This window comes from Protopterus annectens, chromosome 2.part0 (assembly GCF_019279795.1).
Source record: "Protopterus annectens isolate FY-2018-M chromosome 2.part0, PAN1.0, whole genome shotgun sequence".
In the NCBI taxonomy this organism is placed as follows: domain Eukaryota; kingdom Metazoa; phylum Chordata; order Ceratodontiformes; family Protopteridae; genus Protopterus; species Protopterus annectens.
In genome coordinates this window covers 414,134,423-414,158,585 of record NC_056728.1, presented here as the reverse complement: position 1 = coordinate 414,158,585, position 24,163 = coordinate 414,134,423, and the positions used below count along the sequence as shown (strand labels likewise).

The 24,163-nt window shown below is 41.5% G+C and overlaps 1 protein-coding gene across 2 annotated transcripts in view; it reads right to left on the bottom strand.

The window, feature by feature from the left end:
- The window catches only part of CARNMT1 (carnosine N-methyltransferase 1), a 684,763-nt gene that overhangs the window by 195,022 nt on the left and 465,578 nt on the right, over nucleotides 1-24,163 (bottom strand). For both annotated transcript variants that reach the window (XM_044060848.1, XM_044060849.1), the window contains exon 6: nucleotides 11,900-12,013. In XM_044060848.1, the coding sequence (XP_043916783.1) occupies nucleotides 11,900-12,013 (114 nt within the window). The remainder of the gene's footprint in view (nucleotides 1-11,899; nucleotides 12,014-24,163) is intronic.

The window sequence follows — 24,163 nt, the reverse complement described above, 5'->3', positions numbered from 1 at the left end:
ATTAATGAGGAGAGGGGCACCATAAAGGAGAGAGGGTAATAAAAACATAGTTGCAAGGGTCTGTATAGTAGAGAGTCAAAGTGCTGGTGCCTGAAGAGCATTCCAAGCTTTTGGTAATTTTTTTTGTTATTGTTTATGTGTAGGTCAAAGTTAAGGTTTTCATCTATAATGATGCCTAGTAATTTAGTGTGTGGGACAACTTCTATAGTGGAACTGTCTTCTGTTTGTATAGTACAGAGTTTGTTGTTTTATCTAGGGGAGTGGTTTTCTTAGGGATAAAAATTAGTAGTTTATTTTTTTTCGGATTTAGGGCAAGATGATTGTTAAGCATCCAGGATTCAGTAGAGGTGAGGGCATTCTGAGCGCTATTGAACCACTGAAGGGGAGGTCGGGAAATGCGGAGGGTGCCCAGTTTAGAGAGGAGAACAGTGTGGGAAATGGTATTGAAAGCTTTGGAGAGGTCGAGGAAAAGAGAAGCGATTATTGTGCCAGAATCCCGTGCGCGGTTAACTGTATCAAGGAAGGAGAGGAGGGCGATAGTGGTGCTGTGTCCTGGTCTGAAACCATGCTGAGTTGGTGATAGTATTTGGTTTTCAAGCAGGTGGTTGAGGAGCTGGGCATGGATGCATTTTTCCAGTATTTTAGAGAGGGGTGAGAGAATTGCTATGGGTCAAAAGTTTGTGGCGTCTGTGTTTGTGCGCCTTTGTGTAAGGGGAAAATGAATGTTTTTTTTGCATATTTATGGGACAAGGGATTATTTAATCAATCTATTAATGAGTATGCTGATGGGATAGGCTATAGAGTTTGCAGCTAGCTGCAGAAAGTGTGGGGGTAGATTGTCAGGGGCTAGAGTACAGGGTTTTAAATTAAGTAAAAGTTTTTTTATTGTGGTGGTGGGTATGGGGGAGAATTTTAGGTTGGAGTTGAGGGTAGGATTGTTTTCTGGGATGATTTGGTCATCAGCTGTCTTGGTGGTGGTAACTGTAAGAAAGGTGGTGGTTAGGCTAGCTATGGTGTCCTCGAAGTAGGAACTGAAGAGGGTGGCAAGTTCAGTAGGGGTTTTGTGTGGTTCAGTGGATGGGCTGCTTTGCGAGCCTGGGTGTAACAGCTGGTTGATGGAGGACCAGAATTTTTTGGGATTATTTTTATGTTGGCTTTGTAGGTAACGGTAGCGGCCTTTTTTATCACTGGTTATTAGACATTTCACCTGGTTATGGAGTTGCCTGTATTGTAGTAGAGTTGAGGTGTCTGTTTTTCTGCCACGATTTCCACATTTTATCCCGTGTGGACATGACTTCTTTGGTGGATTTTGAGAGCCAGCTTGCATGGTTATGCTTTATTTGTTTTTGGCAGGTGGCTGCTTGCCTATTTAGGATGTCTAGGAATGTTGAGTTAAAAGAATTCAACAGCATCACTAAGTGATAGGGATTTGAGGGGTTCCCAATTTACTTTAGCTAAGGTTTCATTAAATATGGATGGTTGGAACTTAGTCAAATTTCTGGTTGATTTGTATTGGTGTTGGCCTGGGGTTGGGGTACTTTTTTGTAGGATATATGCTGGGTGGTAGTTGCTAATGGTATTTGGTAGTATGCCTGCAGTGATGATATTGTTCGGGTGGGACACATATATCCAGTCTATTGTGGAGCACAAATTGTTATTTTTGTGGGGTCTGGTTATGTCTTTAGTTTGGAGAAGTTGTAAAGGTTTATGCTTTTTAGGGGTTGGTATGGGCAATGTCTAGCCAATCAATGTTTATATCACCTAAGATGGTGTCATTATCTATGTTTTGGGAAGTCCAGGCAAGTATGTTTTCTAATATTGGTATGTTGTTTCCTGGAGGAATATACAGAGCAATTATGCAAATGTTTTTATGGTTGCTAAGTTTTAATATAGAGATTAGTACTTTGGCTGGGGAGAAGTTGGGTGTTGGTTTTAAGTAGGGGATTAATGTAGGTTTGCTAGGGAAGAGTATTGCTACTCCACTTCTCTTGTGGGGCCGATTGGCTCTCAGGCATGAGTAGCCCGAGGGGAGGAATCTCTGTGTCTTTTAACCTATGATTTCAACCAGGATTCAGTAGCTGCTACATCAGGGTTGTTTTGTGAAATCCATGCCTGGAGTTCAGGTGTCTTGCTTCTAAGGCTTTGGAGATTTATGGTTGACAACATGAGAGATTTATAGGTTTGTGGGGGGGGGGGGTTGAGCCTGGGTTGGGTTGTACATCAACACACTGGGATAATAATGCTTTGGCAAATTTCATGGGTTATACTTATCATTTTCTTCTTAAAAATGGTATAGCTGCTGCTGGTGGTGATACTGGGGGTGTCTTTGGAGAGGTATAATTTTTATTTCGCATAGTACAGAGGTATTAGCTGTGAATAAGCTAGGGCAGATGTCTGAGTAACTTGATAAATGTGGGTTATGTGTGGTGTTTGTACAGGTGGGTGTAGGAAGTATGCTGGGTATCTGGAAAGTTGTGATTATTGTTAGGAGACAGAGTGTGAGAGAGAGAAGTGAGATCAGAGTAAAAGTAGTGATGGACATGATGGTGGTTGAGTGCAGTGTGATAACAGAATGAATATGAGCAGGACAGTGATAGTTTAGGGGATGGGGCACTACATGGCCCTATTTAGAATGGGTGGGGATGTAGAGTAGTTAGTAGGTAAGGTATGACTGTGGGAATAATTAGGGAGGTTATGGGATAGCTGGAAGAGAGGTCTGGGAGGGATCAGGTTAGGTAAAAGGTTGATGATGAGGGGGGGAAGGCGCCCCCCCCCCCTGGGGAGAAGAGCTGAAAAACCATCAGTTTAAGATTAGCAATAAGCTTAAAATATCAGTATCTAACAAAAGGTTAATCTAGGTAGCTCTGGAATACTTCAAATAATTGTCACTGCAAGCATACAAACAGGGCTGTTTGGCAGTTCTAAGGATAGTTGTGAGTAGTATAGACACTGCTGAAAGTAAAAGCAAGAATTTAGTAATTTAAACATTGAATGCCTGGGACTGGAGCAGTGTGTGTGTGTGTGTGTGTGTGTGTGTGTGTGTGTGTGTGTGTGTGTGTGTGTGTGTGTGTGTGTGTGTGTGTGTGTGTGTGTGTGTGTGTGTGTGTGTGTGTGTGTGTGTGTGTGTGTGTGTGTGTGCGCGTGTGTGTGTGTGCGTGTGTCTGTGTGCGTGTGTCTGTGTGTAAGGCTGATTCAAAGAATTATGGCCCAATCTAGTGGCAATTGGCAGGAGCCATTTACTGTTGTTGTACATACACCTTTTAAGCCTTAAAACTTTACAAAAACTAAATTGTAATTCACCTATTACAACAGAAAAGCTGTAGGGTGTCAGGTTCTTGCTTACCAGAGGTTTTATTTAGTTAAGATAGCAAGCTTCAGTGGACAAAGTAGATATTATTTTATGAAATTAATCCCGGGGGGAGTCACACAGGAAAGAAACTCATGCAAACTGAAAAATGAAGGTAAATAAGGCAGAATTAGTGCAAAGATTACAAGAATGTGAAGCGGAAAGCATGCAAGATAATAGAGACAGTAAAATTGGTCAGACTATCAGCATGAACATGCAACATCTAAGTCAACTGATAACTGTTGTACGATTCAGCAGTGAATACACACAGCATATATTGCACAAAGCAAAGTATGGCTTTTCTAAGACAATTCTACAGCTACTTAATTCAATATGAACAGTAACATTAACTGCATTCACTTAGCCTTCTGTTGTAAAGTCCAGCATCCAAGTCTTCTAAGAGCAGTGGCATGCAACAGGAATGTTTAAAGATGCAATCAGCATATGAATAAGCTTTACAGTTAAAAGGATGCCCAGTTTGATATACAACAATTAAACTCTACCTTCATAAAACAAGATAAAAATAACAAGCAGTTTGTCAGTTAATACATTAGCCAGCTCTCAAAGCATATAGGAGTTCTGAACAGCAGTTACAGCTTAGCACCATCAAATAACTCAGCAGTTAACAGTAATAACCAAATAAATCAGCAGTTAAACAGTAACAATAAGAAGACAGTAGTGCATATCAGCTCTAGTACGCATGTGGCACTGCTCTACTTACTTGCTGTGCATGCAAAATGAACAGAGGGGTAGAGAAGGTAAAGCAGCTAAAGGACGGATAATGAATGTGAGTTAGATAGTTGAGAGATGGGTTAAAGATGGCACCCCAAGAGGGGACTGACTAATGAAGATAATCAGGGGGTGAGGGTGGGGTGGGAGTAGCAGACAAGGTGAATGAAATAGAGAGCAACCAGAATAGGATTAACCAGGAACTTATGGGTCCCTCCTCCACAGGGAGAACAGCTGTAAAACTATCAGTTTAAGGTGAGTAATAAGCTTGAAATGTCAGTATCTAACAAAAGATTAATCTAAGTAGCTCAGGAATACTTTAAATAATTATCACTGCAAGCACACAAACAGGGTTGTTTGGCAGTTATAGGGAGAGTCGTGATTAGTATAGAGGCTATGCTGAAAGTAAAAGCAAGAATTTACTAATCTAAACAGTGTGTGTGTGTGTGTGTGTATGTGTGTGTAAGGCTGATTTCAAGGTATTATGGCCCAAACTAGTGGCAATTGGCTGGAACCCTTCATTGTTGTTGTGCATACACCTTTTAAGCCTTAAAATGTTACAAAAACTGAAATGTAATTCACCTGTTACAAAAGAAAAGCTGTAGAGTGTCAAGTTCTTGCTTCCTGGAGGTTGTATTTAGTTAAGATAGCCAGCTTCAGTGGATAAAGTAAATACTGTTTTAATAATTTAATCCCAGGTGTGTGTGTGTGTGTGTGTGTGTGTGTGTGTGTGTGTGGGGGGGGGGGGGGGTCACGCAAGAAAGAAATCTGTACAAACTATTGCAACCGAAAAGCTGTAGGGTGTCAGGTTCTTGGTTCTTGGAGGTTTTATTTAGTTAATATAGCCAGCCTCAGTGGATAAAGTAGATATTGTTTTATATTGTTTTATGCAATTAATCCCAGATGGGGAGGGGGAGTCACACAGGAAAGAAACCTGTGCAAACTGTTACAACAGAAAAGCTGTAGGGTGCCAGTTTCTTGCTTCCCGGAGGTATTTAGTTAAGATACAGAGATTCAGTGGATAAAGTAGATATTGTTTTAATCATTTAATCCTAGGTGGGTGGGTGGGTGGGGGGGGGGGGTCACGAAGAAATCTGTGCAAACTATTAAAACCGAAAAGCTGTAGGGTGTCAGGATCTTGCTTCTTGGAGGTTTTATTTAGTTAAGATAGCCAGCTTCAGTGGATAAAGTAGACATTGTTTTATGCAATTAATCCCAGGTGGGGGGTGGGGGGGTCATACAGGAAAGATACCCGTGGTAAATCGCAGTGCATGCACAATGAACTGAGGGATGGGGAAGGCAAATCAGCTACACAATTTGTAAAAAGGGAATAAATTATCCTATGGATACTATTCTTTGCACCCACATATCTTTTGTGATATGTGGGTGCAAATATAATAGCCCCCCAACTGTTTCCAGAGAAGAACAATCAGGCAGTCTTTCAGGAGCGCTGAAAGATTCTATTCGAGAAGGAATCTTTGAAGCCCTGGTTTTGTGGACACCCTTCTGCCATGTGGGCAAGGTTTTCTGTTATTATTTCCCCCTGGGCCTCTGGGATCAAAATCTCTGCACGAGTCCTGAAAAGGTCCTTGAGAGGTCTGGAACCACATCTTCTTACCACTGTGTTGTTCCCTAGAAAATGGTCTCTGTGGGGTAGAAAAATTGATTCCCATGGCAAACAAAGTCTTTCCATCCTGCTCATTGCAGGAAAATCTTTCTTTAATGATTGGGCCAAAGAGATAGGATCCATCAAAGGGAGCATTGATAAATGACACTTTGAAGGGATCTGCAAATTCACACAATCATATCCAGGCATGTCTCCTAATGACTATGCTTGAACCTGTGGCCCATGAGGAACTCTAGGCTGACAGATTAGCCTCATGAACGCATTTGAGATTGATTGTAAGGTGGTCAGTCGAGAGGAAAAAAAATATCTTTCTCCATTGACATGGACCTAGTGGTAGAGATAGAGAGTTCCTTGATTAAGTCCCTATGTAATCTAGTGAGGTGTGTCAGATAGTTTAGCGTCCATAAGGCAAAGGCATACTCGCTTCCCATACCTGTCAAACCCCCTAGATTCTCTATTAGGAAGATGGACAGAGAAGCTCTGGTTAACCAGCTCCTTTTTGTGGCTGCTGCAACAACCATGGCATCCATAGGGATTTCCTTGCTCCAAAACTGTCACATTATTAGATACTCCAAGAATCTTATCCAGATGCAGTTAAATTGGCTCTGTGGTATCTGGCTCCTTCCATGCCTGGCAGAAGACCAGATCTACAAGCTTATCCGCCAGGGAGTAACCCAAGACGTAGACGGGTCAGATCCGAAGGCTTCTAGGAACACCGATTCCTCCTAGGAAGGGGTTTCAGAGGACTGACCATCTTTTTGGCAAAGGATTTCTAGAATGTCTCTGAAGGAGACATCTTCTGGTGGAGATCTTGGGGACTCTTCCCCTTCATCAAAATCAGTATCTTCAGTCAAAGATTCCTGAGTGCCTCCTTTTGCACAACCTTTTCTATGGACCTCTTCAGTGGGGTGTTCTGGATGGATATCGGAAGAAGCAAGGAGACTTCCCTAACCGGAACTTCCTGGAAGCTCTAACAGGCCAGCTGGCCCTGTGGAGCAGGATGAAGAGACTCAGAAACAGGATCCGAACGGGAACAGGGATGGGGTCTGAAGCAGTAACAGTCAAAACAACTCTTGGTTGGGAGAAAACCCTCTCCACCACCTCAAAGGCCAAGGGACTAGGATAAGCTGAGGTCAACCTAGCTGGATCCTCCCCTCCGAGGAAGGAGTCGGAGCTGAACTGCCCAGCGCTGAGGCTCCAAGGGGAAGAGACTGCTCTGAAAACTTTGGAGTCAAAGTCATTACCTCAGATCTGCTGCTGATGGTTTTGCTCCAAGGCACATTCTGCTGAAGGGGAGTTGCAGCCGAACAGATCAGGGAAGTGGTCAGAGTTGAAGATAAGATCCTCTTCGGATCTGATGGTTCGACTCCTGAAGATCTCAGACCCCAGGACTCAAACAGAAAGTCAGATATAAGAAGCAGAAATTATAGTATATGAGGGAGGTCTAAGGCTCATGGATTTGATGGGAGACAGATAGTAAGACTCCTATCTGGATATGTGTTCTGAGAAATGTTATCATCTTATCCACCTCTGTTTTGTAAAGACGTCAGGAGGACCTGATTGAAGAGGAAGCAGAAGGAGGCCAGAAAACATTCTTGGAGTCTCTTGTAGGAAAGGAGACCTCAGTCTTGGAGACACTGGCTCTGGAGAAAAATGAGGGCTTCAGAGCAGAGAAGGCTTTGATACTGAAGGCTAGGATCCTCAGATATGAGTGCTTGGAAATTATAGCTGGAGGTTCCAATGCTGGAGCAGATTTGGGAGACCTAACAGGAGGCCACTTTCTATGCTCCCTGGGCTCTGTAGACTTGGATTTCTGGAAGGGATTTGAGCCCATGAATTAGAAACAGCAGAAGGAGGAGCAGAAGTAGGGGATAAGGCCTTTAAGCACCAACTTCTTGTGTCAGTCACTGATAGCTCTGGCATTAAAGCCAGCACAAATTGTACAAGGAGTATCTAAATGAAAAGAGCCTAAATAATAAATGTAATCCCTGTGGGCATCAGAGTTGGGTATTTTTTGCCCACAGGAAGTAGACTTTTTGAATCCAGTAGGCTTTTCAGCCATTTCTGAAACTTGCCAAACAACATAAAACAGTCAGAAGAAAGAAAGAGAGATTTAAAGTTTTTTTTTTTTTTTTTTTTTTGGAAAGAAGGTAGAGGAAAAGAAAGTTATACCAACAGTGGTAATAAGATTACTTTGAAGTAGAGAGATACCAGTGATGGTAAAACAGAATACCAAAGTATGGTAAGAAAAGGCTGGAAAAAAATATAACTAGCTTAAATGGTAAAGAGTGGAAGCTATATAATGTAATAAGTAAGGAAGATTAGTTAAACTTTAAGTTTTACTCACTATTCCCAGAAAAAAAAAAAACTGCCTGAGCTCGAGGGAATGCAATCCCGACTGAATCGTTAGACAGACAAACGAGATCTGAGGTGGTACAGTGCTCAAGGGCATTATGGGTAAAGGAAGGAGCTCAAGAGTCAAATCTTAGAATCTAGTGGAAAAGCAGCTGGGTTGCATCTGAGACCCATTCGTTGAGGAACGAACGAAAATGGCATCATCAGATCTTAGTATTAGCTCTTTCTATAACATCCTTGACAAAGACTTAAGTTTTGGTAAAAGCTAATGAGGTGGACTATATTTAGCTGAAATGCCAAGAAGAGATCAAAATATGTTAAAGAAAGCAGCAAACAAGATCTGCGGTAATCCTTGGCCCTAGAGCATGATGGGAAGGAAAATCTTAAAAGGCTGCCGAGTCAGATCAGACAAGCGGCTTGAGAACCCACAAGATGGATTAGATGAAATAAATTAACAGGATCCCATGTTACAGGTTAAATTGTGATGATTTAATAAAACTGTTTAAAAAGAAAGTTTTTCAGCTACTGGCATACATTTGGGATGTTGGATGACACCAGATTTCCCAAAAACCCCATGCTGGCACTACCAAATCCATTCTTATAGTGTCTGCTCATCTTTTTTTTTTTTTTTTTTTTTTTTTCAATAATCATTTTTTATTATTTTTCACAACCATATTACAAATTCACACATTATATACAATATATACAAAATGCTTCCATTGCTTAATTTCACATATATATCAACCTCATGTATTGATCAAAGGTACAGCACTAACAATCAAAAGGAAAATAATAAAAAAAAAAAAATTCAACATTAACAAATCCAAGCCAACAATCTGTCTTTTCTGTACATTTTCTATCTAATCTAAGGTTGATTTAGACTATATTCTGGTTCCCGAGAAAAAGTGGATAGTAACCTCTTAAGCCAAAATAATATTAAAAATTTGCTCCCAGATTTTTATGTTGTTGATATTTTTCTTGTGATCACTAATTAACAGTTTATGCGCTAAGATGTGTTTTATTGCCAACAATCTGAAATTTTCCCACGATGTCTGCTCATCTTTTTATGAACCCTGTTGCAAACTGCTGTGCCATATTAGTGGGAAAATACTCTTCTTCCCTCAGACTTCTGCAATACCACCTACACACACAAAGAATACATGGTACCCAGTACTGAATGTGTTATTTTTTCCAGAATAATTTCCATTTTATTTTATTGCCTATGTCCCATGTCCTAGTCAATGTTTTACCCAGACTGGCATCACGGACCCACTCAAAAGCTATATTATTTGTTTTCTAAACTTTTCAAGTAAAACCTTCTGAATTTCAAGCAGCTTATAACCATGACTCCTCTTTGGGCTAATATTGTGATACCCCAGGCAAAGAATTCTGCTACATTACATTGATACTAACCATCCCGCAACAAATCCACAATGCCTTAGCTCCTGCATCTTGCCGGTTTCTACTTGCCCATCATTTTTGAAAAGTGCATGTAACCAGAACAAATAAGGACAGTTACCTTACATGCAAATAAGGATAGACCAAAAGGCAGAAAACACAGAATGAAGTTGGGTAGGACAAGGAGTACAGCCATGGCCTGAGCACAGGAAAATTGGGATGTGGGATTCAACAGAGGTTGATGCAGAATAAATCCAGCTTGATGTTAGATATACCACTTTTCTATTGCTTCTCGTGCCACTGCATCTAGCAAGAATTTACAGAAGTGTCCAGTAAAACATTTCACCCTTTCCCATCATGATGACGTAGTGGAACTGCCTAAGAAATCTGACAAGTTTAGGGAACAAAGGATAACTACTGTTGACAGCACCTAGATTACCAACTTCACAACAAAACCTGCTGTGTTGATGGAATCTCTACAACCTGATCATCATCTGAGCTGCAACCCATCTTCTACCTCATCAACATTAGACTATCCCTCAGTCACCAAATCTGTTAACTTCAGAGAAACCTGATTCTAATCATGTTACCAGCTTTTACAGGGAAACAACTGTTAAAGTCCGCAGTTAATAAATAAAAATTATTTACTTACTGTAATGATGGATCATTTTCCTCCTAGTCCATCAGATATGACTGACAGTACTGGAGCTGCAGATTGGATCCGATTTGGGCTCCTGAACTTTGCCCTCCCATAATGCTCTGCACTGACACCTAGCTTCAGATTAAGTTTTCCCATGCTACAGCACTAAATCTGAAGTATGCAGGTTCCAAGAAAGGGTCAGAAAATAAAGGATGGGGGGAAGTGAAGGGCAGGAGCTTAGAAACAGGTAGTTCAAGCCAGTGTAGAAGGTGGCCCTGTAACATGTCTCGTGGAGAAACTATTACCCTCTCCATGACATTGAATGTCAATCCAGAATCCGTTGGCACCTGGAATTTCAACTCCAGGGTTGAGCCACCCCTGCCAGTGATGTGACTGAGACCAACGATCAATTACCTGGCACTGAAGAACCAGGGTGGCTGAGCCAGTGACCAGAGCTGACAGCTCAAAGGCCAAAAACTTTGACATCTAAAAAGTTCCCAAATAGGTTGGAACTGGGACTAATTTGATTCTGAAGGCCTCGGGGTACTGTATTATGTTGGATGTAGAGAAAATGGATCCAAAAAAGACTATGCTTTATGTCACAGGGTCCAGAATAAATGTTGACTACAAAACCACCAGCAGAGACAGATGCTAGGGAAGGAGCTAATAATGGTGAATGGAGGCCAATCAAATCCACTCTAGCTAGAATGATGTCCAATTCTACCAGAGTCATAAGAAAGGCCCACATCATGGGTTTCCAGCAAGCTTCGGTCATACTGTTGAAGGACGTAAAAGCCCTTAAAGAAGCTGCTGAAGAAGGTCTCAAAGGAATAAATCTTGATAGTTCTCCCTCATATGAATGTATGTAAGGAACTGGAGGAGGAGGTAACATGTCTCTAATAGTCTCTAAAGAAGATTTAGTTGGTGTAGTCAAGGTTGAAGGTGGAGAGCAGTTCTTTTCCTGGGGCCGATGAACTTTCAGATCCAGGGAGGAATAAGAACCACGTGCCTTCCTTTTTCATGAATCCCTATCTTTGTTGCTGTTCTTTTCTTTACCCATTTTTATTACCTTTCTGAACATACGGTGGCAGAAGGCATTTTATTATTAATTTGTTGCATCAGTCTGCATGGGCTCTGGATCTGAACCCTTGGCAAATCTTGCAGTCGACAAAGTCGTCTGGGGACAAAGCCAGCAACACAGGAATCATGCACGTCTTTGGTTGGAATTTAGTGCCCACATTTCACATACTTTTTAAAGCTTTTAACTATATCCAATGGTAACTCTAGAGTAACACCAAAATATGTACAAGTACTATAGCAAATATAAAAGGCAGAAGTGAGCCCAGTAATATGCTAGAAGAAAGGATTTTTTTTTAATAAGGCAGAGAAAATCTACTAGACAATCACCTGAGCTTTGGGGGGAATCGAGACTAAAGTTTGTTAAAAGATAAAGTTAAAGACTACAGGAACTAATGAAGACAAGCTTTAACCAACAAGAGATAAACTGCTTAATTTTATGAAGAAAATATTCAGTTCATAATAGCAGCAGTGCGTAGCTGGACTGTTTTATTTTAAATGGCAGCAAATGAGATTTGAGGCTAGGTGGGGTGCAGAGCATTATGGAAGGGCAAAATCAGGAGCTTAAGGCAAGAAGGACTGGTAAATATCCGGCTCAGAACTGACAGGTGACTCAAGCCCCATCAATAGAATTAAAAGGAAGGACGAAATAGGATCTTGCGTTTCATGAGTTAACACTACTGATAACGGTCAGGCTAATACAAAAAAACATGGCAAGGATACATACCTAGATTAATCCATATTCCTCCTGGTTTAAGAATATTCCAGATTGTTTCAATATAATCCACAACATTATGTGCTGTGTCTATAAAAAAGCACGTTGCTATGCAGTCCCACGTATCTATCAATTAAAAAAACAGAATACTCACATTTGGCTTCAGAATATGTATAAGGGCAAAGATAAGTTTTAAAAAGCTATTTGAAAACTACTGCTAACAAGGATACAACAAAAAAGCAATTGTTAATATAGACAAAGATGTAGCTTTTAACAGATCATCAACAAATTGGCACTGCATATTAATGATAAATTAAACTACTCATTATTAGATAAAGGTACAGTTGTGTAAGAGTACTAACCATAAATACAGATGTTTGAATAGTATGGTCACTGCTGCAGTGCATTTATAAAATAACTGGATATAATCACAGTCAGACATCACTCTTCCAGACTGACAGACCACTTGGGCATCCTTGAGACAGAGTACAAGGTTACCTCTCATGTCATTGCCATCAACAAGAAGTCAAGGTGTAAAACAGAGTGCAATAAGCACATTCTTCTTTTCTGAAGTTGAAGGTCACTGTCAAGTGCTCCCTGCCCTAGCTACACCAGAAGAGAAAAAGAAGTCCACTGCTTTGTTCAGAATCCCCTATCTAGTTACAGGGGACTTTGAAAAGAAAGTGTTCTCAGTCACCTCTTATATCAACCCCTCTCCCCCATACACAAAAGGTCTCTCAGACCACAAGGAGTTAAAAAATTCCCTATTAAAACTACATTAACATTATAAAAATCTGGAGAAAACTACCTTTGTCAATACAAATGGAAACAAGCTCAGAAAAACATAGCTTATTTTGCAGTAAAGATTCTGCTGTTCAAACATTTACAGCTGTGGTGAGTGTCATCACATTGCTAAATTATGCTAATCATAAGGGTATCTATAATTGAGTGGAGTGCTTCCAAGCAGGGGAGATCCCTCAACTTCCATCTTGGATGGAGGAATACAGCATACCTGAAGTACTGCAGAGGCAAAACAAGCCATAATCCTTGACTGAACATCCAGTCTGTAATGCCTGGAAAAAGGGCAAACAGACAAACTGGTAGCTTTGCAAACACCTTGAACAGAAACATTTTTGAAAAAGGCTGCAACTGTAGCAACTGCCCTTCTAGAGTGTCCTCTAAACTGCTCAGCTCCAGTGTTTTTAGGAGCATCAAAAAGAAGGAAATATAACTTGTAAACCATTGGTTTGGATACTTTCCTACCTGATTTCCTATGCCATGAAGGAGGAAAAAACATATCTTTTTAGCTACATTAACCACCCTCTTTTTCATTATTGTCATGAATATCTCAAACACAATTTAGGATTGGTATGGGTCTAACTGCTCGAATCCAACAGCTTTTTTCCCTCCTTTTTGGTATTACTATCACTGCTTTCCATCAGGAGGTTATGCACCCTACACTATGTTATCAAAGAGTTTAAACCACATCTTAATTCGTGTTTCTGTTTTCCTTCTCCATTTCTGAACTGGAATTTCTCCTGCAGCAGGAACTTTCCCCAACTTTTGGATCTGAACAGCTTCCCCAATCTCTTCTACTGTAATTTTGGCCATTAACATTCTTTTTTCCATTTAAATTATTTTTGGAAGGTGCAAATATCTCAAGTATTGTTCCCTCTCTTCTCATCTAGCCTCCACTTCTTGGCCAGTATTCAGCCACAACCCTCTTTTGCTTTCTGGTCCTGTCTTTGCTGTTTTTGGATTCCTTAATTTTCTCATCAATTGGTCTACTTTTTGCATTTGCAACCTTTGAACCAGATACTAGCCTTATATAACTGCAAAGTCCATTCACTCCCTTTTACCTTCCTTGCTGTTTTGGATCACTAGGTCCTTTTCTATGGCTTGTAGATTCTTGACATGGCTGTCTTTCCAGACTTCATCAGCTTTTACATTGGCTAGCCCTTTCAGTTTACTTTAACTGACATCCCACATCAAAGACAAATGCCCCTCCTTGGGGTTAGTTCCTTCCATAACTTCTATAAGTTGACTATCCACCCATTGCTCATAGATTTCCCTCTTTAGCAAGTATATTGGGAATTGCCAGCATCTGCCTCCCCTATTTCTGCCGGCCACTTTCAGTTACACCAGCACTGGTGCATGATCTGATAGCAAAAAGACACATCTGATTATATTAAGTGCAAATGTGTTCTCTTTAACATAGCATCTTTCTGGTCTAGACAGCATTTCATGTCTCCCAGAATAATACACATGCCCCCCCCCTTTCTTGTACATTAAATCTACTAAGCCAAATATACTCCTATATTTCTACTAATATCTGCACTAAATGGGGGCCACTGTTTCCTTTGGCCCTACTGTAACATCCTTAGTATTGCAGATCACATTCCAGGCTCCTCTCTCCATTACCTTTATGTACCACTATTTTTGACACCATGGGCATGTAAATCCCTACTAACATTAATTTTCTTCACTTACACCACCCTACACCATAACTTTAGTCACATCAGCATTAAGGTTTAGCAGCAGTAAAACACGTCATCTTCCTTTCCCCTATTAGTCCTGCATAATACCCTCTCATACCACTCTTTTTTTTAATCATTGATTCATTCATCCTTACTAAGCAAATGCATCTCTTGTTAGAGGTCACTTGTACACAGTTTTTCAATGCATTAAAATCCATGTGTTTTTCTCTCTGTCTAGCATCTAAATGAAATTCCAAATCAACAAATCTATGTAGTTAACTGCCACTTCCCTACCTGTTCTCATTTACGCCCTTGCCCCATATTAAGATCCACTGCATATCATGCCTTATCTTTTTCTTCCATTTCTGCATCAAAATTCTCTCATATCTTACCTCATCATGTGTCCTGTTGGTGGCTTTACAAATATCAAAATAAATCCCAGTAATGTTCACAAAATCCAGCCCAAACTCCTTTGAATCCTACACATACATTATCTTATGCTCGTGAGCTATAGAACTTGCATTCTCTAATAATGGCTTAAGGATGAAACAAGCCCTACTGCTTACATTGCCTGATAGAGTGCCACATTACCTCCATAACACTTAACATCTTTATGGATTCTGCATGTCTAGTTCACTGATGCATTCAAATTCTAATTCCCCACTGACTAGGTCTCCTTAATATTGTGTTATCTCTCAGCACCAGACCATGCCTCCTAAATTTTCCTCCTGTCTAACCCTGTTAGAGGCCTTACCTAATGGCACACTTCACACTGGTTTAATTTTCTTCTAATATCTGGTGTACCAGCCAACCTGGTACACTTACCTAATAAGAAAAGAGAACTGCATCCCCTCCAGGTCATTCTACTACTTCGCATTTTTAACAACTATTAAATTATCTGTTACACTGAGACATCTCTTGATAGTCTTTCTACTTGCAGTGGCACCTGCCTCACCTGCCTGCTTTCCGCAGTTACAAGTGACCATATTCAACACCACTGCATAACCAGATTTTGTAGTTGTAGCAAGCACCCTCAACCCCCCCCCCCAAAAAAAAGTACCTTTTTCCAAAATATGCACCAGACGTTTAAGTTAAAGGTTTATGACAATGAAAATAATCATTATACAAAAGCTCCATTTAATTCAGTGTCCAGCATAAACAATTGAAGCAGGTCAATTTTCTCCTTCAGCTGTTAAGGCACGTTTTGCTTCAACTACTTCAGACACTTTTGCACATTCTTTTTAATGTCTAGTCTTTTTTCTTGAATAGTCCCTCTGGAATAGAGGAAAGGGTTTCACTAGCAGTTACTCCCTGACAGTCTCTGACTCTGCCTATTTGAACTTTGGGGGGATGATGACATTCTCCTTGGTAGTTCTGACACTAGCTCTAAACCCTGCAACCACATTATCAACTACCTTGCTGGGATCATCACTTGTCTAACATCCTACCGGTTCAAAGATTCATAGTGTAGCTGGACAGTACCATCCCAAATCTCAACTCTTTTTCTTTCCATTTTCTGGTCCCCGGCAATAAAAGCATTGCAGTGAAGTCACACTTGTGCTGAACTGTCACTGTTTGTATACACCAGAGTTTTTCAAACTTTATAAACAGTGTCCCTCTTCCGGAGTATAACTAAAATATTCTCCTTTTGGGTATAGGACCCATATCTTACTATGACAGGTCACTGCCTTCTGCAAGTTGACCCCCTTGGAGAATTTATTCAGTGAGTCTGCTCAATCTGAAGAGAGCCACTGTGTACACTAGTCCATACTCCTAGACACTTATTCATGAAATCAGCACAGTCCTGGCCCTTCATCTGCTCAGGTATACACATATTCTTTGTGTCTAGCCTTACCCCTCTAGCTCCACGACCTTTTGCATCAGCTGATCCAGCAGAGTTTTATTGTCAAGCAACTTCTGGTTCATATCCCTCTCTTTAGACTGAAAATTGTCAATGGCATTACAGTGAATTGTGAGCTTCTCCTCAATCACTTGGATTTTTTTGTTATTGGATGCTAACGTTCCACTTATCTTCAAGATCTCAGTATAAACCTGATCAGTTTTAGCCTCTAGGGACTTCGGTACATCAAAGATGTGGAGATCCATATTAACATCAGTTTCCCACTGAAGAAAGCTTCTCATACTTGTTTCTCCTTACCCAACTGACTTCTCATCCATTTTTTGTCTTCTTTACTCTTATTTCTGTGCCTCTTGGATGACATTAACATGTTTTTCTCTTAAACAATAGACACATAAGTTTCACCAATATTTTGCCTATTATTTGCAGTGCTTTAGTCTGAAGCAGCAAATTTCACGGCTTACTCATCCACCACTATGTCAGAAGCCCCTTCTAAGTAAGTTTTTCTTCTTAAAAGATGTACAGTGTTCAAAGCTTATCACATCATGGTAATCATCTAAACAAAAAAGACTTTGCAAGTGCTGACCATTTAGAGGAGTGTGTCTCTGACAGAAGCATCTGATTAGCCACCCCAGACAGTTAATTAGCAGCCAAACACACAACATAAAAATATCAGAAAATAAGCAAAATAATCTAGGAAAAAAGATGCAAATATCCATATTAATTTCCTTATCTTGCCAGATAACTTATGAATTCCTACTGAATAGAGCAGCCATTTACTTCACCAGCAAAAAAGACATTACCCAGACTGTGCTTTCCTTCATAGGGGACCTACTTATTAATGATACTGATAATGCTGGCCATGGGGTGGAAGGTTACCTTGTGTCCTATCTGAGGATACATGACTTCTCTAAGTCTGGGCTACAGAATGATGCACACCTGCACCTAAGCTACATTCCATTTGTTTATGAATGCAAAGTAGCTGTAATCCTAATGAAAAACATTTGATAATACTTCAAAGAAAAATACTACATGACATGACTTAAACACTTTCTTTGTGTGCTGTATTCCAGGCTTAAAAAAAAAAAAAAGTAATACTGATAATTTTCCTTTCTGAGAATATGACTAACAATCACATAAATATAGGTTCGATCCCTCAAGGCCATCCAGATTTTGTAACTTAGCCCTAGGAAGTTAACCCTCTTTTTCCTCACATTTTTCCTCCCTATTCTCACATCTGACTCACCTGTAAATCCACTTTATATCACCCAGTAAAACAATACACAGTACAGCATACCACACTAAATACGATTTAATAATGCATTTTTTACATTTCTTCTTCCAGCTGCAACCATGGCCCAAGCCACTCCTCTTTGACTCTGCCAACCTGTTTCTCATGATGATAAAAGGCCTCTTTAGTATAGCTCCCACCTCCTTCTCTCTTTTTCTGTGCATATAGTCCCACTGTTCTGAACACTTCATTGTACTTCATGTTCACATTTGCTTTCTCTACACTAAAATCTGTGCTACATATTCTTCATATATTCATCTCTCTAAAGATGACCTCCAGAACACAACTGATGATTCCTGATGACACTTCACAAATCTGTCAACATCTTTTTATACTATTTAAAGACAAACCTAGTCACTTTATTAATATTCCCACAGTTGTGTAATTTAACAATGTAATGAACAGTAGGATAAAATCATCATCTTCTTTCAGCTGTTCCCATTAGGGTTCACCACAGCGGATCATCTTTTTCTATTTCTTCCTGTCCTCTGCATCTTGCTCTGTCACACCAACCACCTGCATGTCCTCTCTCACCACATCCATAAACCTTATCTTAGGCCTTCCTCTTTTCCTGTTACCTGGCAAATCATTTTCCCAATATACTCTGCATACAGTGATGCAAATGCTGTCAGCACTGAAAATTATTAAATGTACATCTAGTTAGCGCATTCAGGTGGATGCTATTAGAAATGACCATGCCAAGTCAATCACCGAATTTCTCCTCCCAACTGCAGTATTCCTTGTGTGTCCTTCCTATGCATGTGTGAATATCACCTAGCATGCTAGCTTCCACTCTCATCTCAAGTAGTTTATATTATGCACCCCCCCACAATGTTCCAGTAAACAAAATGTACTGATATATTCACTTACAGCATCACCCCTCCAGTCTTCTCACTGAATCTTCCTTTGCAGTGGCACTACCCTTACACCTAGAATATGCTGACTGGCCTCAACCCCCCCCCCCCAGCAGTGTCTTCCAAAGCATACACCACTGGGGTTTCTACACATTCACATTATGAAGCCTGCGCTGTAACCCTTTCATTCTTTTGCTATACCTCCTTGGTACCATTTCTTACCTTGCATGTAAAGATGCTACCTTTAGAAATGTACCAATAATTTAAAGTGAGATCTGCCTATGTCCTTCCAAATGCAAGTCCCTATTCCATTACATCACATCATCACACCCCAGTGCTCGCTCTTATCACCAAAGCTTCCCATTTAAAAGCCTTCCAGTCATCTGTGATTACACCCCCCCTTTTCCCAAAGTAAAACTCCTCTTCAATTACTAAAGCAAGACCCACCAAACCCTACATTCCCTGAATTACTGCAGTACACAAACATGATGTCACACTTGTGCTAAATCTTACCTTCAGTGTTCTGATGCATCAAATAATGTTTTTTTTTTCTTTGCCTTCAGAACGTACAGAGAATATACCCTTGATAAACAGGAGTAACTTTCTCTCTAACCTATATTCAAGGTCACGGATGAAAACACCAATATTTATTATGCCGCTGACATGAAAAAATACTACAGTAATACATAAATGTCATAAACAGTGTACTAATAATTCATAATTAGAACAAGTCACAATTTGACTTGAAAGAAATGTTTAAATGTTTTATCTTTACAAATACTGGGGTAAAATAAGCTAAGTTCTTGTAAGAAAAAGAATAACAGAGAAAAAAAAACATGGATATGAAAGTGGAGTAATACCATCGAAAAAGCAAATACTATGTTAGCTGACCTTTGAGAGTGATTTACACAGGGTATGTAACATCAGGATTCATCCTTCCTGCACTTCAATCACTTCTTCTTCTTTCAGCTTTTCCCAGTTAGGGGTCGCCACAGCATATCACCTGTCTGCTCATGATTGGCAGTGGAGTTTTACGGCGTCGAGTTGCCAGCCGTTCAACCTTCCACAGAAGGCATACACACGCATGCACTCACGCCTAGGGGCAATTTAGAGTGTCTAATCCACCTACAGCATGTCTTTGGGATGTGGGAGGAAACCGGAGCACCCGGAGGAAGCCCATGCGACCACAGGGAGGACATACAGACTCCGCACAGAAGGCACCCCAGCCGAGGATCGAACCGGAGTGCCTTTTGCTGTGAGGCAGCAATGCTAACCGCTGCACCACTGCTGTACTTCGATCACTGTCCATCTTAAATCTTCAGTTACCACACAAGCTCAGTCATGGTGGCCCTATGACAAGAACAGGGGTCAAGTACACTCCAACGGTCTCCAGTTACTAATCTCAACTCAAAACATGTTCCATCTACAAGAATTTAAAGTTATGTACTCACCAAAACTAGGCATCCTTGTTGTCCATTTTCATTTTTCCTCAATGAATGGATTAAGGATCCGATCCTCAGATCCGACTCGGCCGCATACTTCAGACTTTGGAACCAACTCTCAAGTTCCTCCCTCTACCCATAGCGTCCTAGTCTATCCCAAACACCTCAAATCGAGTTTGCTGTCAAAGTCTACATTAAGTAGTTAAAGAAAGGAATAGATAACAGAGTAGGGCACAAACCAAGCTACAGGCTCCATCAAGAAACCATCAGGGCACTCTAGAAGATTATAAGAAGGGGGACGGAGGGGAAAGTTGAATGAAAATGGACAACAAAAATGCCTAGTTATGGTGAGTACATAACTCTTAAATTTAAAAGTTATGTACTCACTGTAACTAAGCATCTGTGTGTCCATTTTCATTCTTCCTCAACATATGGGTTCAGATCCACTCCTCTGATCCAATTCGGCCGCATATACCAGACTCTGGATCCAGCTCTTGAGCTCCTCCCTCTACCCACAATGCCCTACTCCATCCCCATTGTCTCTGATCGAGTTTCTTGCCCCATTTCCCAATAGCTATAGAGAAACAAGAATTGACAGATAGAAAAAAAGGACAGGGCTCAAACCTTGAACTGTTGGATCCAAATACAGTCCAATAGGTCCTTCCTAAAGAAAAAGAATGGGGGATGGATGAGAGGGAAGTTAAGGAAGAATGAAAATGGACAACACAGCTGTCTAGTTAATAGGATCACAGGAAGTTATTAGGCTATTGGCCCTGAGGCCATTACAAGCCTAGCCAAGAATTTAGCCCATATTCCAACAAGACAGCACCTTATACCACTGTCCAGCAGGGACATAGGTGGAATCCCAGGGGGTGTATTTTCTGTTTCACATCGTTATCTAGGTTGCGCTAAAAAGGTTTAATGAGGTACTCTGCTTTATGTGGAGAGACAATCTAAGGGGGAGTCTCTGGCACACATCTGTCCCTCCAACAAGCCCTAATGATGTGACAGACCAGGTTGAGGTTTTGTGCGTGGGTTACTAGAGTGGAGCTTGACTTGCGGATATGCAACAGTCCCATCATGCTGGGGTCTGAGATTGCTTTGTATGCCAGACAGAGGTCACCTCTAAGGAGTCTGTAGGAGACTGAGTAGAGGGGCAGCTGCTGCATGTGCTTTGTGAGGTACATGCTGAAAGGGGCACTGTAATCAATAATCGGTCTTATAAGGGAAGAATACAGGGATGTTATGACCACCTTGTCAATGGATGACATACCCTTACTAATGAGGTGGGCCATGTAGAAAGCTTTTCATACAACCGAGGGAATATGGTGGTGAAAATCAGTTTGCTATCAACCTGGGTTCTCAAGTCCCTCATGACTGATTATGTGCTTAATGCCTTATTATCAATGTGATAATTTGTGGGGACGTCATTCTCCCCAAAAGGGATGATGATATAGTTTTTGGCATTCAGTTTGAGGCCATGTTTCTGGCACCAGTCATTTGTTTGGGTGAGACGCTCTTGGAGGATGTCCACATCAACAGGGGAATTGATGACGGCACCCAGCTTGCAGTCATCTGCAAACATGGTCAGCCATAGCCCATTACATTTGGCCTGCACCTCTGAGACGTATATAGGTTCATAGGTAGGTACTAGGCTATCAGCCCAAGGGCCTACGTAAGCCTAGTCAGCAAGGTACCATAGCTTACGCCACCCAAGAAAGTTATTTTCCTGTGCCACTGTCCAGCAGAGACACAGAAGTGATCCCCGGGGTGTATTTCCTATTTCCCATTCACTCATCAAGATTTTTCTTGAAGAGTGCTAATGAAGAACTTTGCTCGACATAGATGGGTAGCTTGTTCCAGAGTATAGAAGTATCCCTCCAGCGTGTCCTGTTTATTGTGGTGACAAGGTTTAGGGTCCCTAGAGCGTGTAGCTTGGAGGGATTGGGATTTCTTTAGGTGTAGCATGTCCAACAGCTCTGGGTTTGACATAGCTTTATATGTTAGGCAGAGATCACCTCAGAGTAGGCGATATGCTATGGAGTAAAGCTGGAGTTTTTTGAGGCGGTCAATGTAGGGCATTTGTTTGAGGCCAGTAATTCTCTTTGTGAGGTACTTCTGCGGCTTTTCCAGCTGCTGTAGATGTCTTGTGAGGTACATTCCAAAAGGGGCGTTGTACTCTATAATGGGTCTAATGAGTGATGAGTAGAGGGGAACAATGACCTCTTTTTTCCTGGATGAGAACCCTTTTATGATGAGGTGTGCCACGTAGAAGGACTTCCTGACCACTGTGGCGATGTGACTATCAAAGGAGAGACTACTGTCCGCCTGGGTCCCAAGGTCTCTTATCACGCATTCAGTGTTACGTAGATTGCTGCCTATGTGGTAGTTCATGGGTACAGAGTTTTTACCAAAGGGGATGCCACTGCACTTGTTGGCATTGAGCTTGAGGCCATGGCTCTGACACCAGGCATCTGTCTCAGTGAGACCTTTCTGTAGGATGTCCACATCATTTGGGGACTTGACTATGGCTCCTAGTTTGCAGTCATCTGCAAACTTAGTCAGCCAGAGGCCTTCTGTGTGAGCCTGTACTTCAGAGAAGTAGTTACCAAACAGGAGAGGTCCCAGGACGGAACCCTGTGGCACTCCACTTATCACTGCCTTGAAGTCAGATTTGGAGTCTGCAACTTTTACAGTGTGGGTTCTGTCAGTGAGCCAGTTGGCAACCCATCTTGTGTCATAGGGATTTATACCTAGTTTAGTAAGTTTAGCTATAATTCCAGAATGGGGGATGGTGTTGAAAGCCTTGGCGAGGTCAAGATAGGCTGTGTGAACCACCCTACCCTCATCCATGGCTTTGGTGACTGCCTCAAAGAAGTCGATCAGGTTCAGGAGGCATGATCTACCTTTCACAAACCCGAACTGGGTGGGATCCAGAGTCTGGAGGTTACCAATCTCTTTGTTTATGAGTTTCATGATGATACGTTCCATGGCCTTGCAGACCAGGCTCGTCAGGCTAATAGGTCGGTAGTTCCCAGGATCAGTGGTGGCTCCCCCTTTGTGGACTGGGATAACTGTTGTTGTGTGCCATTCAGTGGGCACAAAGCCTGATGCGAGGCTATTATTGAACATGGTGCTTAAGTGGGGAGCCAGTTCGTTTTGAAGTTTGTGTAAAACGCAGCCTGGGATGTTGTCCAGTCCCATGGATGCTGTGTTTTTGGCTTTAGAGAGTGCAGCTTTTACCTGCGTAGTTGTGATTACAGGGACTCTGCATTCTTCCTATATAGATATGGGCCCTTTAGGGGGTGAGAGGGGGGTAAAGTTAGCACTGAACCGATCTGCCAGGATGTTGGAAATATCAGATGGTTCTGTAATTTTCATGCCTTTGTGCTGTAACTCAGAACAGATCTGGGTGTTGCCATCTAGATTCTTGACATAGCTATAGAATGCTTTATGGTTGTCCTTGGATTTAGTGGCGATTTTTTTTCGTAGCTAGCTTTGGAGGATCTTATAAGGGATCTCAGCTTCTTACTGAAGCTGACCAGGGAGCTCCTCCACTCATGGGATTTTACTCTCTTTTGCAACAGTTTCTTCCTTTTGTTGTACAGTTTGTTTATGGCAGGGGCCCACCAGATTGGCTTCCTTTTTTGGGAGGACAGCGTCTTGGTTCTGTAATATCCCAAACAGCAGAGGCTCCAAGACCGATCCCTGGGGTACACCGCTTGTTACGGGTCTACTACTTGAGGTGACTTCCCCTATTTTGATTACATGGGTTCGATCAGTGAGCCTGTTTGCTACCCAACTGATATCATATGGATTGATGCCTAGTTGAGAGAGTTTATCTATTATACCTGAGTGGGGAATAGTATCAAAGGCCTTGGCCAGGTCAAGGTAGGTAGTGTACACCATCTTACCCACATCTATGGTCTTGGTGACTGTCTCAAAGAAGTTGACCAAAGTTAACAGGCATGACCTCCCCTTGACAAAACCAAACTGTGTGGGATCAAGTGTCTGGAGGTTGCCAATGTCCTTGTTAGTGAGGTCTATGATAATCTGCTCCATGGCCTTGCAGATCAGGCTAGTTAGGCTGATGGGTCTATAATTTCCTGGATCAGTGGACGCTCCATCTTTGTGCAAAGGGATGACAGTAGTTCTCCTCCATTCGGCTGGGATGAAGTCGGTACTCAGGCTTTGGTTGAACAGAGTGCCTAATGGTGCTGAAAGTTCCTGCCTGAGTTCATGTAGGATGCAGCCTGGGATGTTACTGGGTCCCATGGGAGCTGTATTTTTTGCCTTTGAGATGGCTGTGATGACTTGCTCCCTAGAGATAAGGGGGGAGGGGGCAGGTACTGTG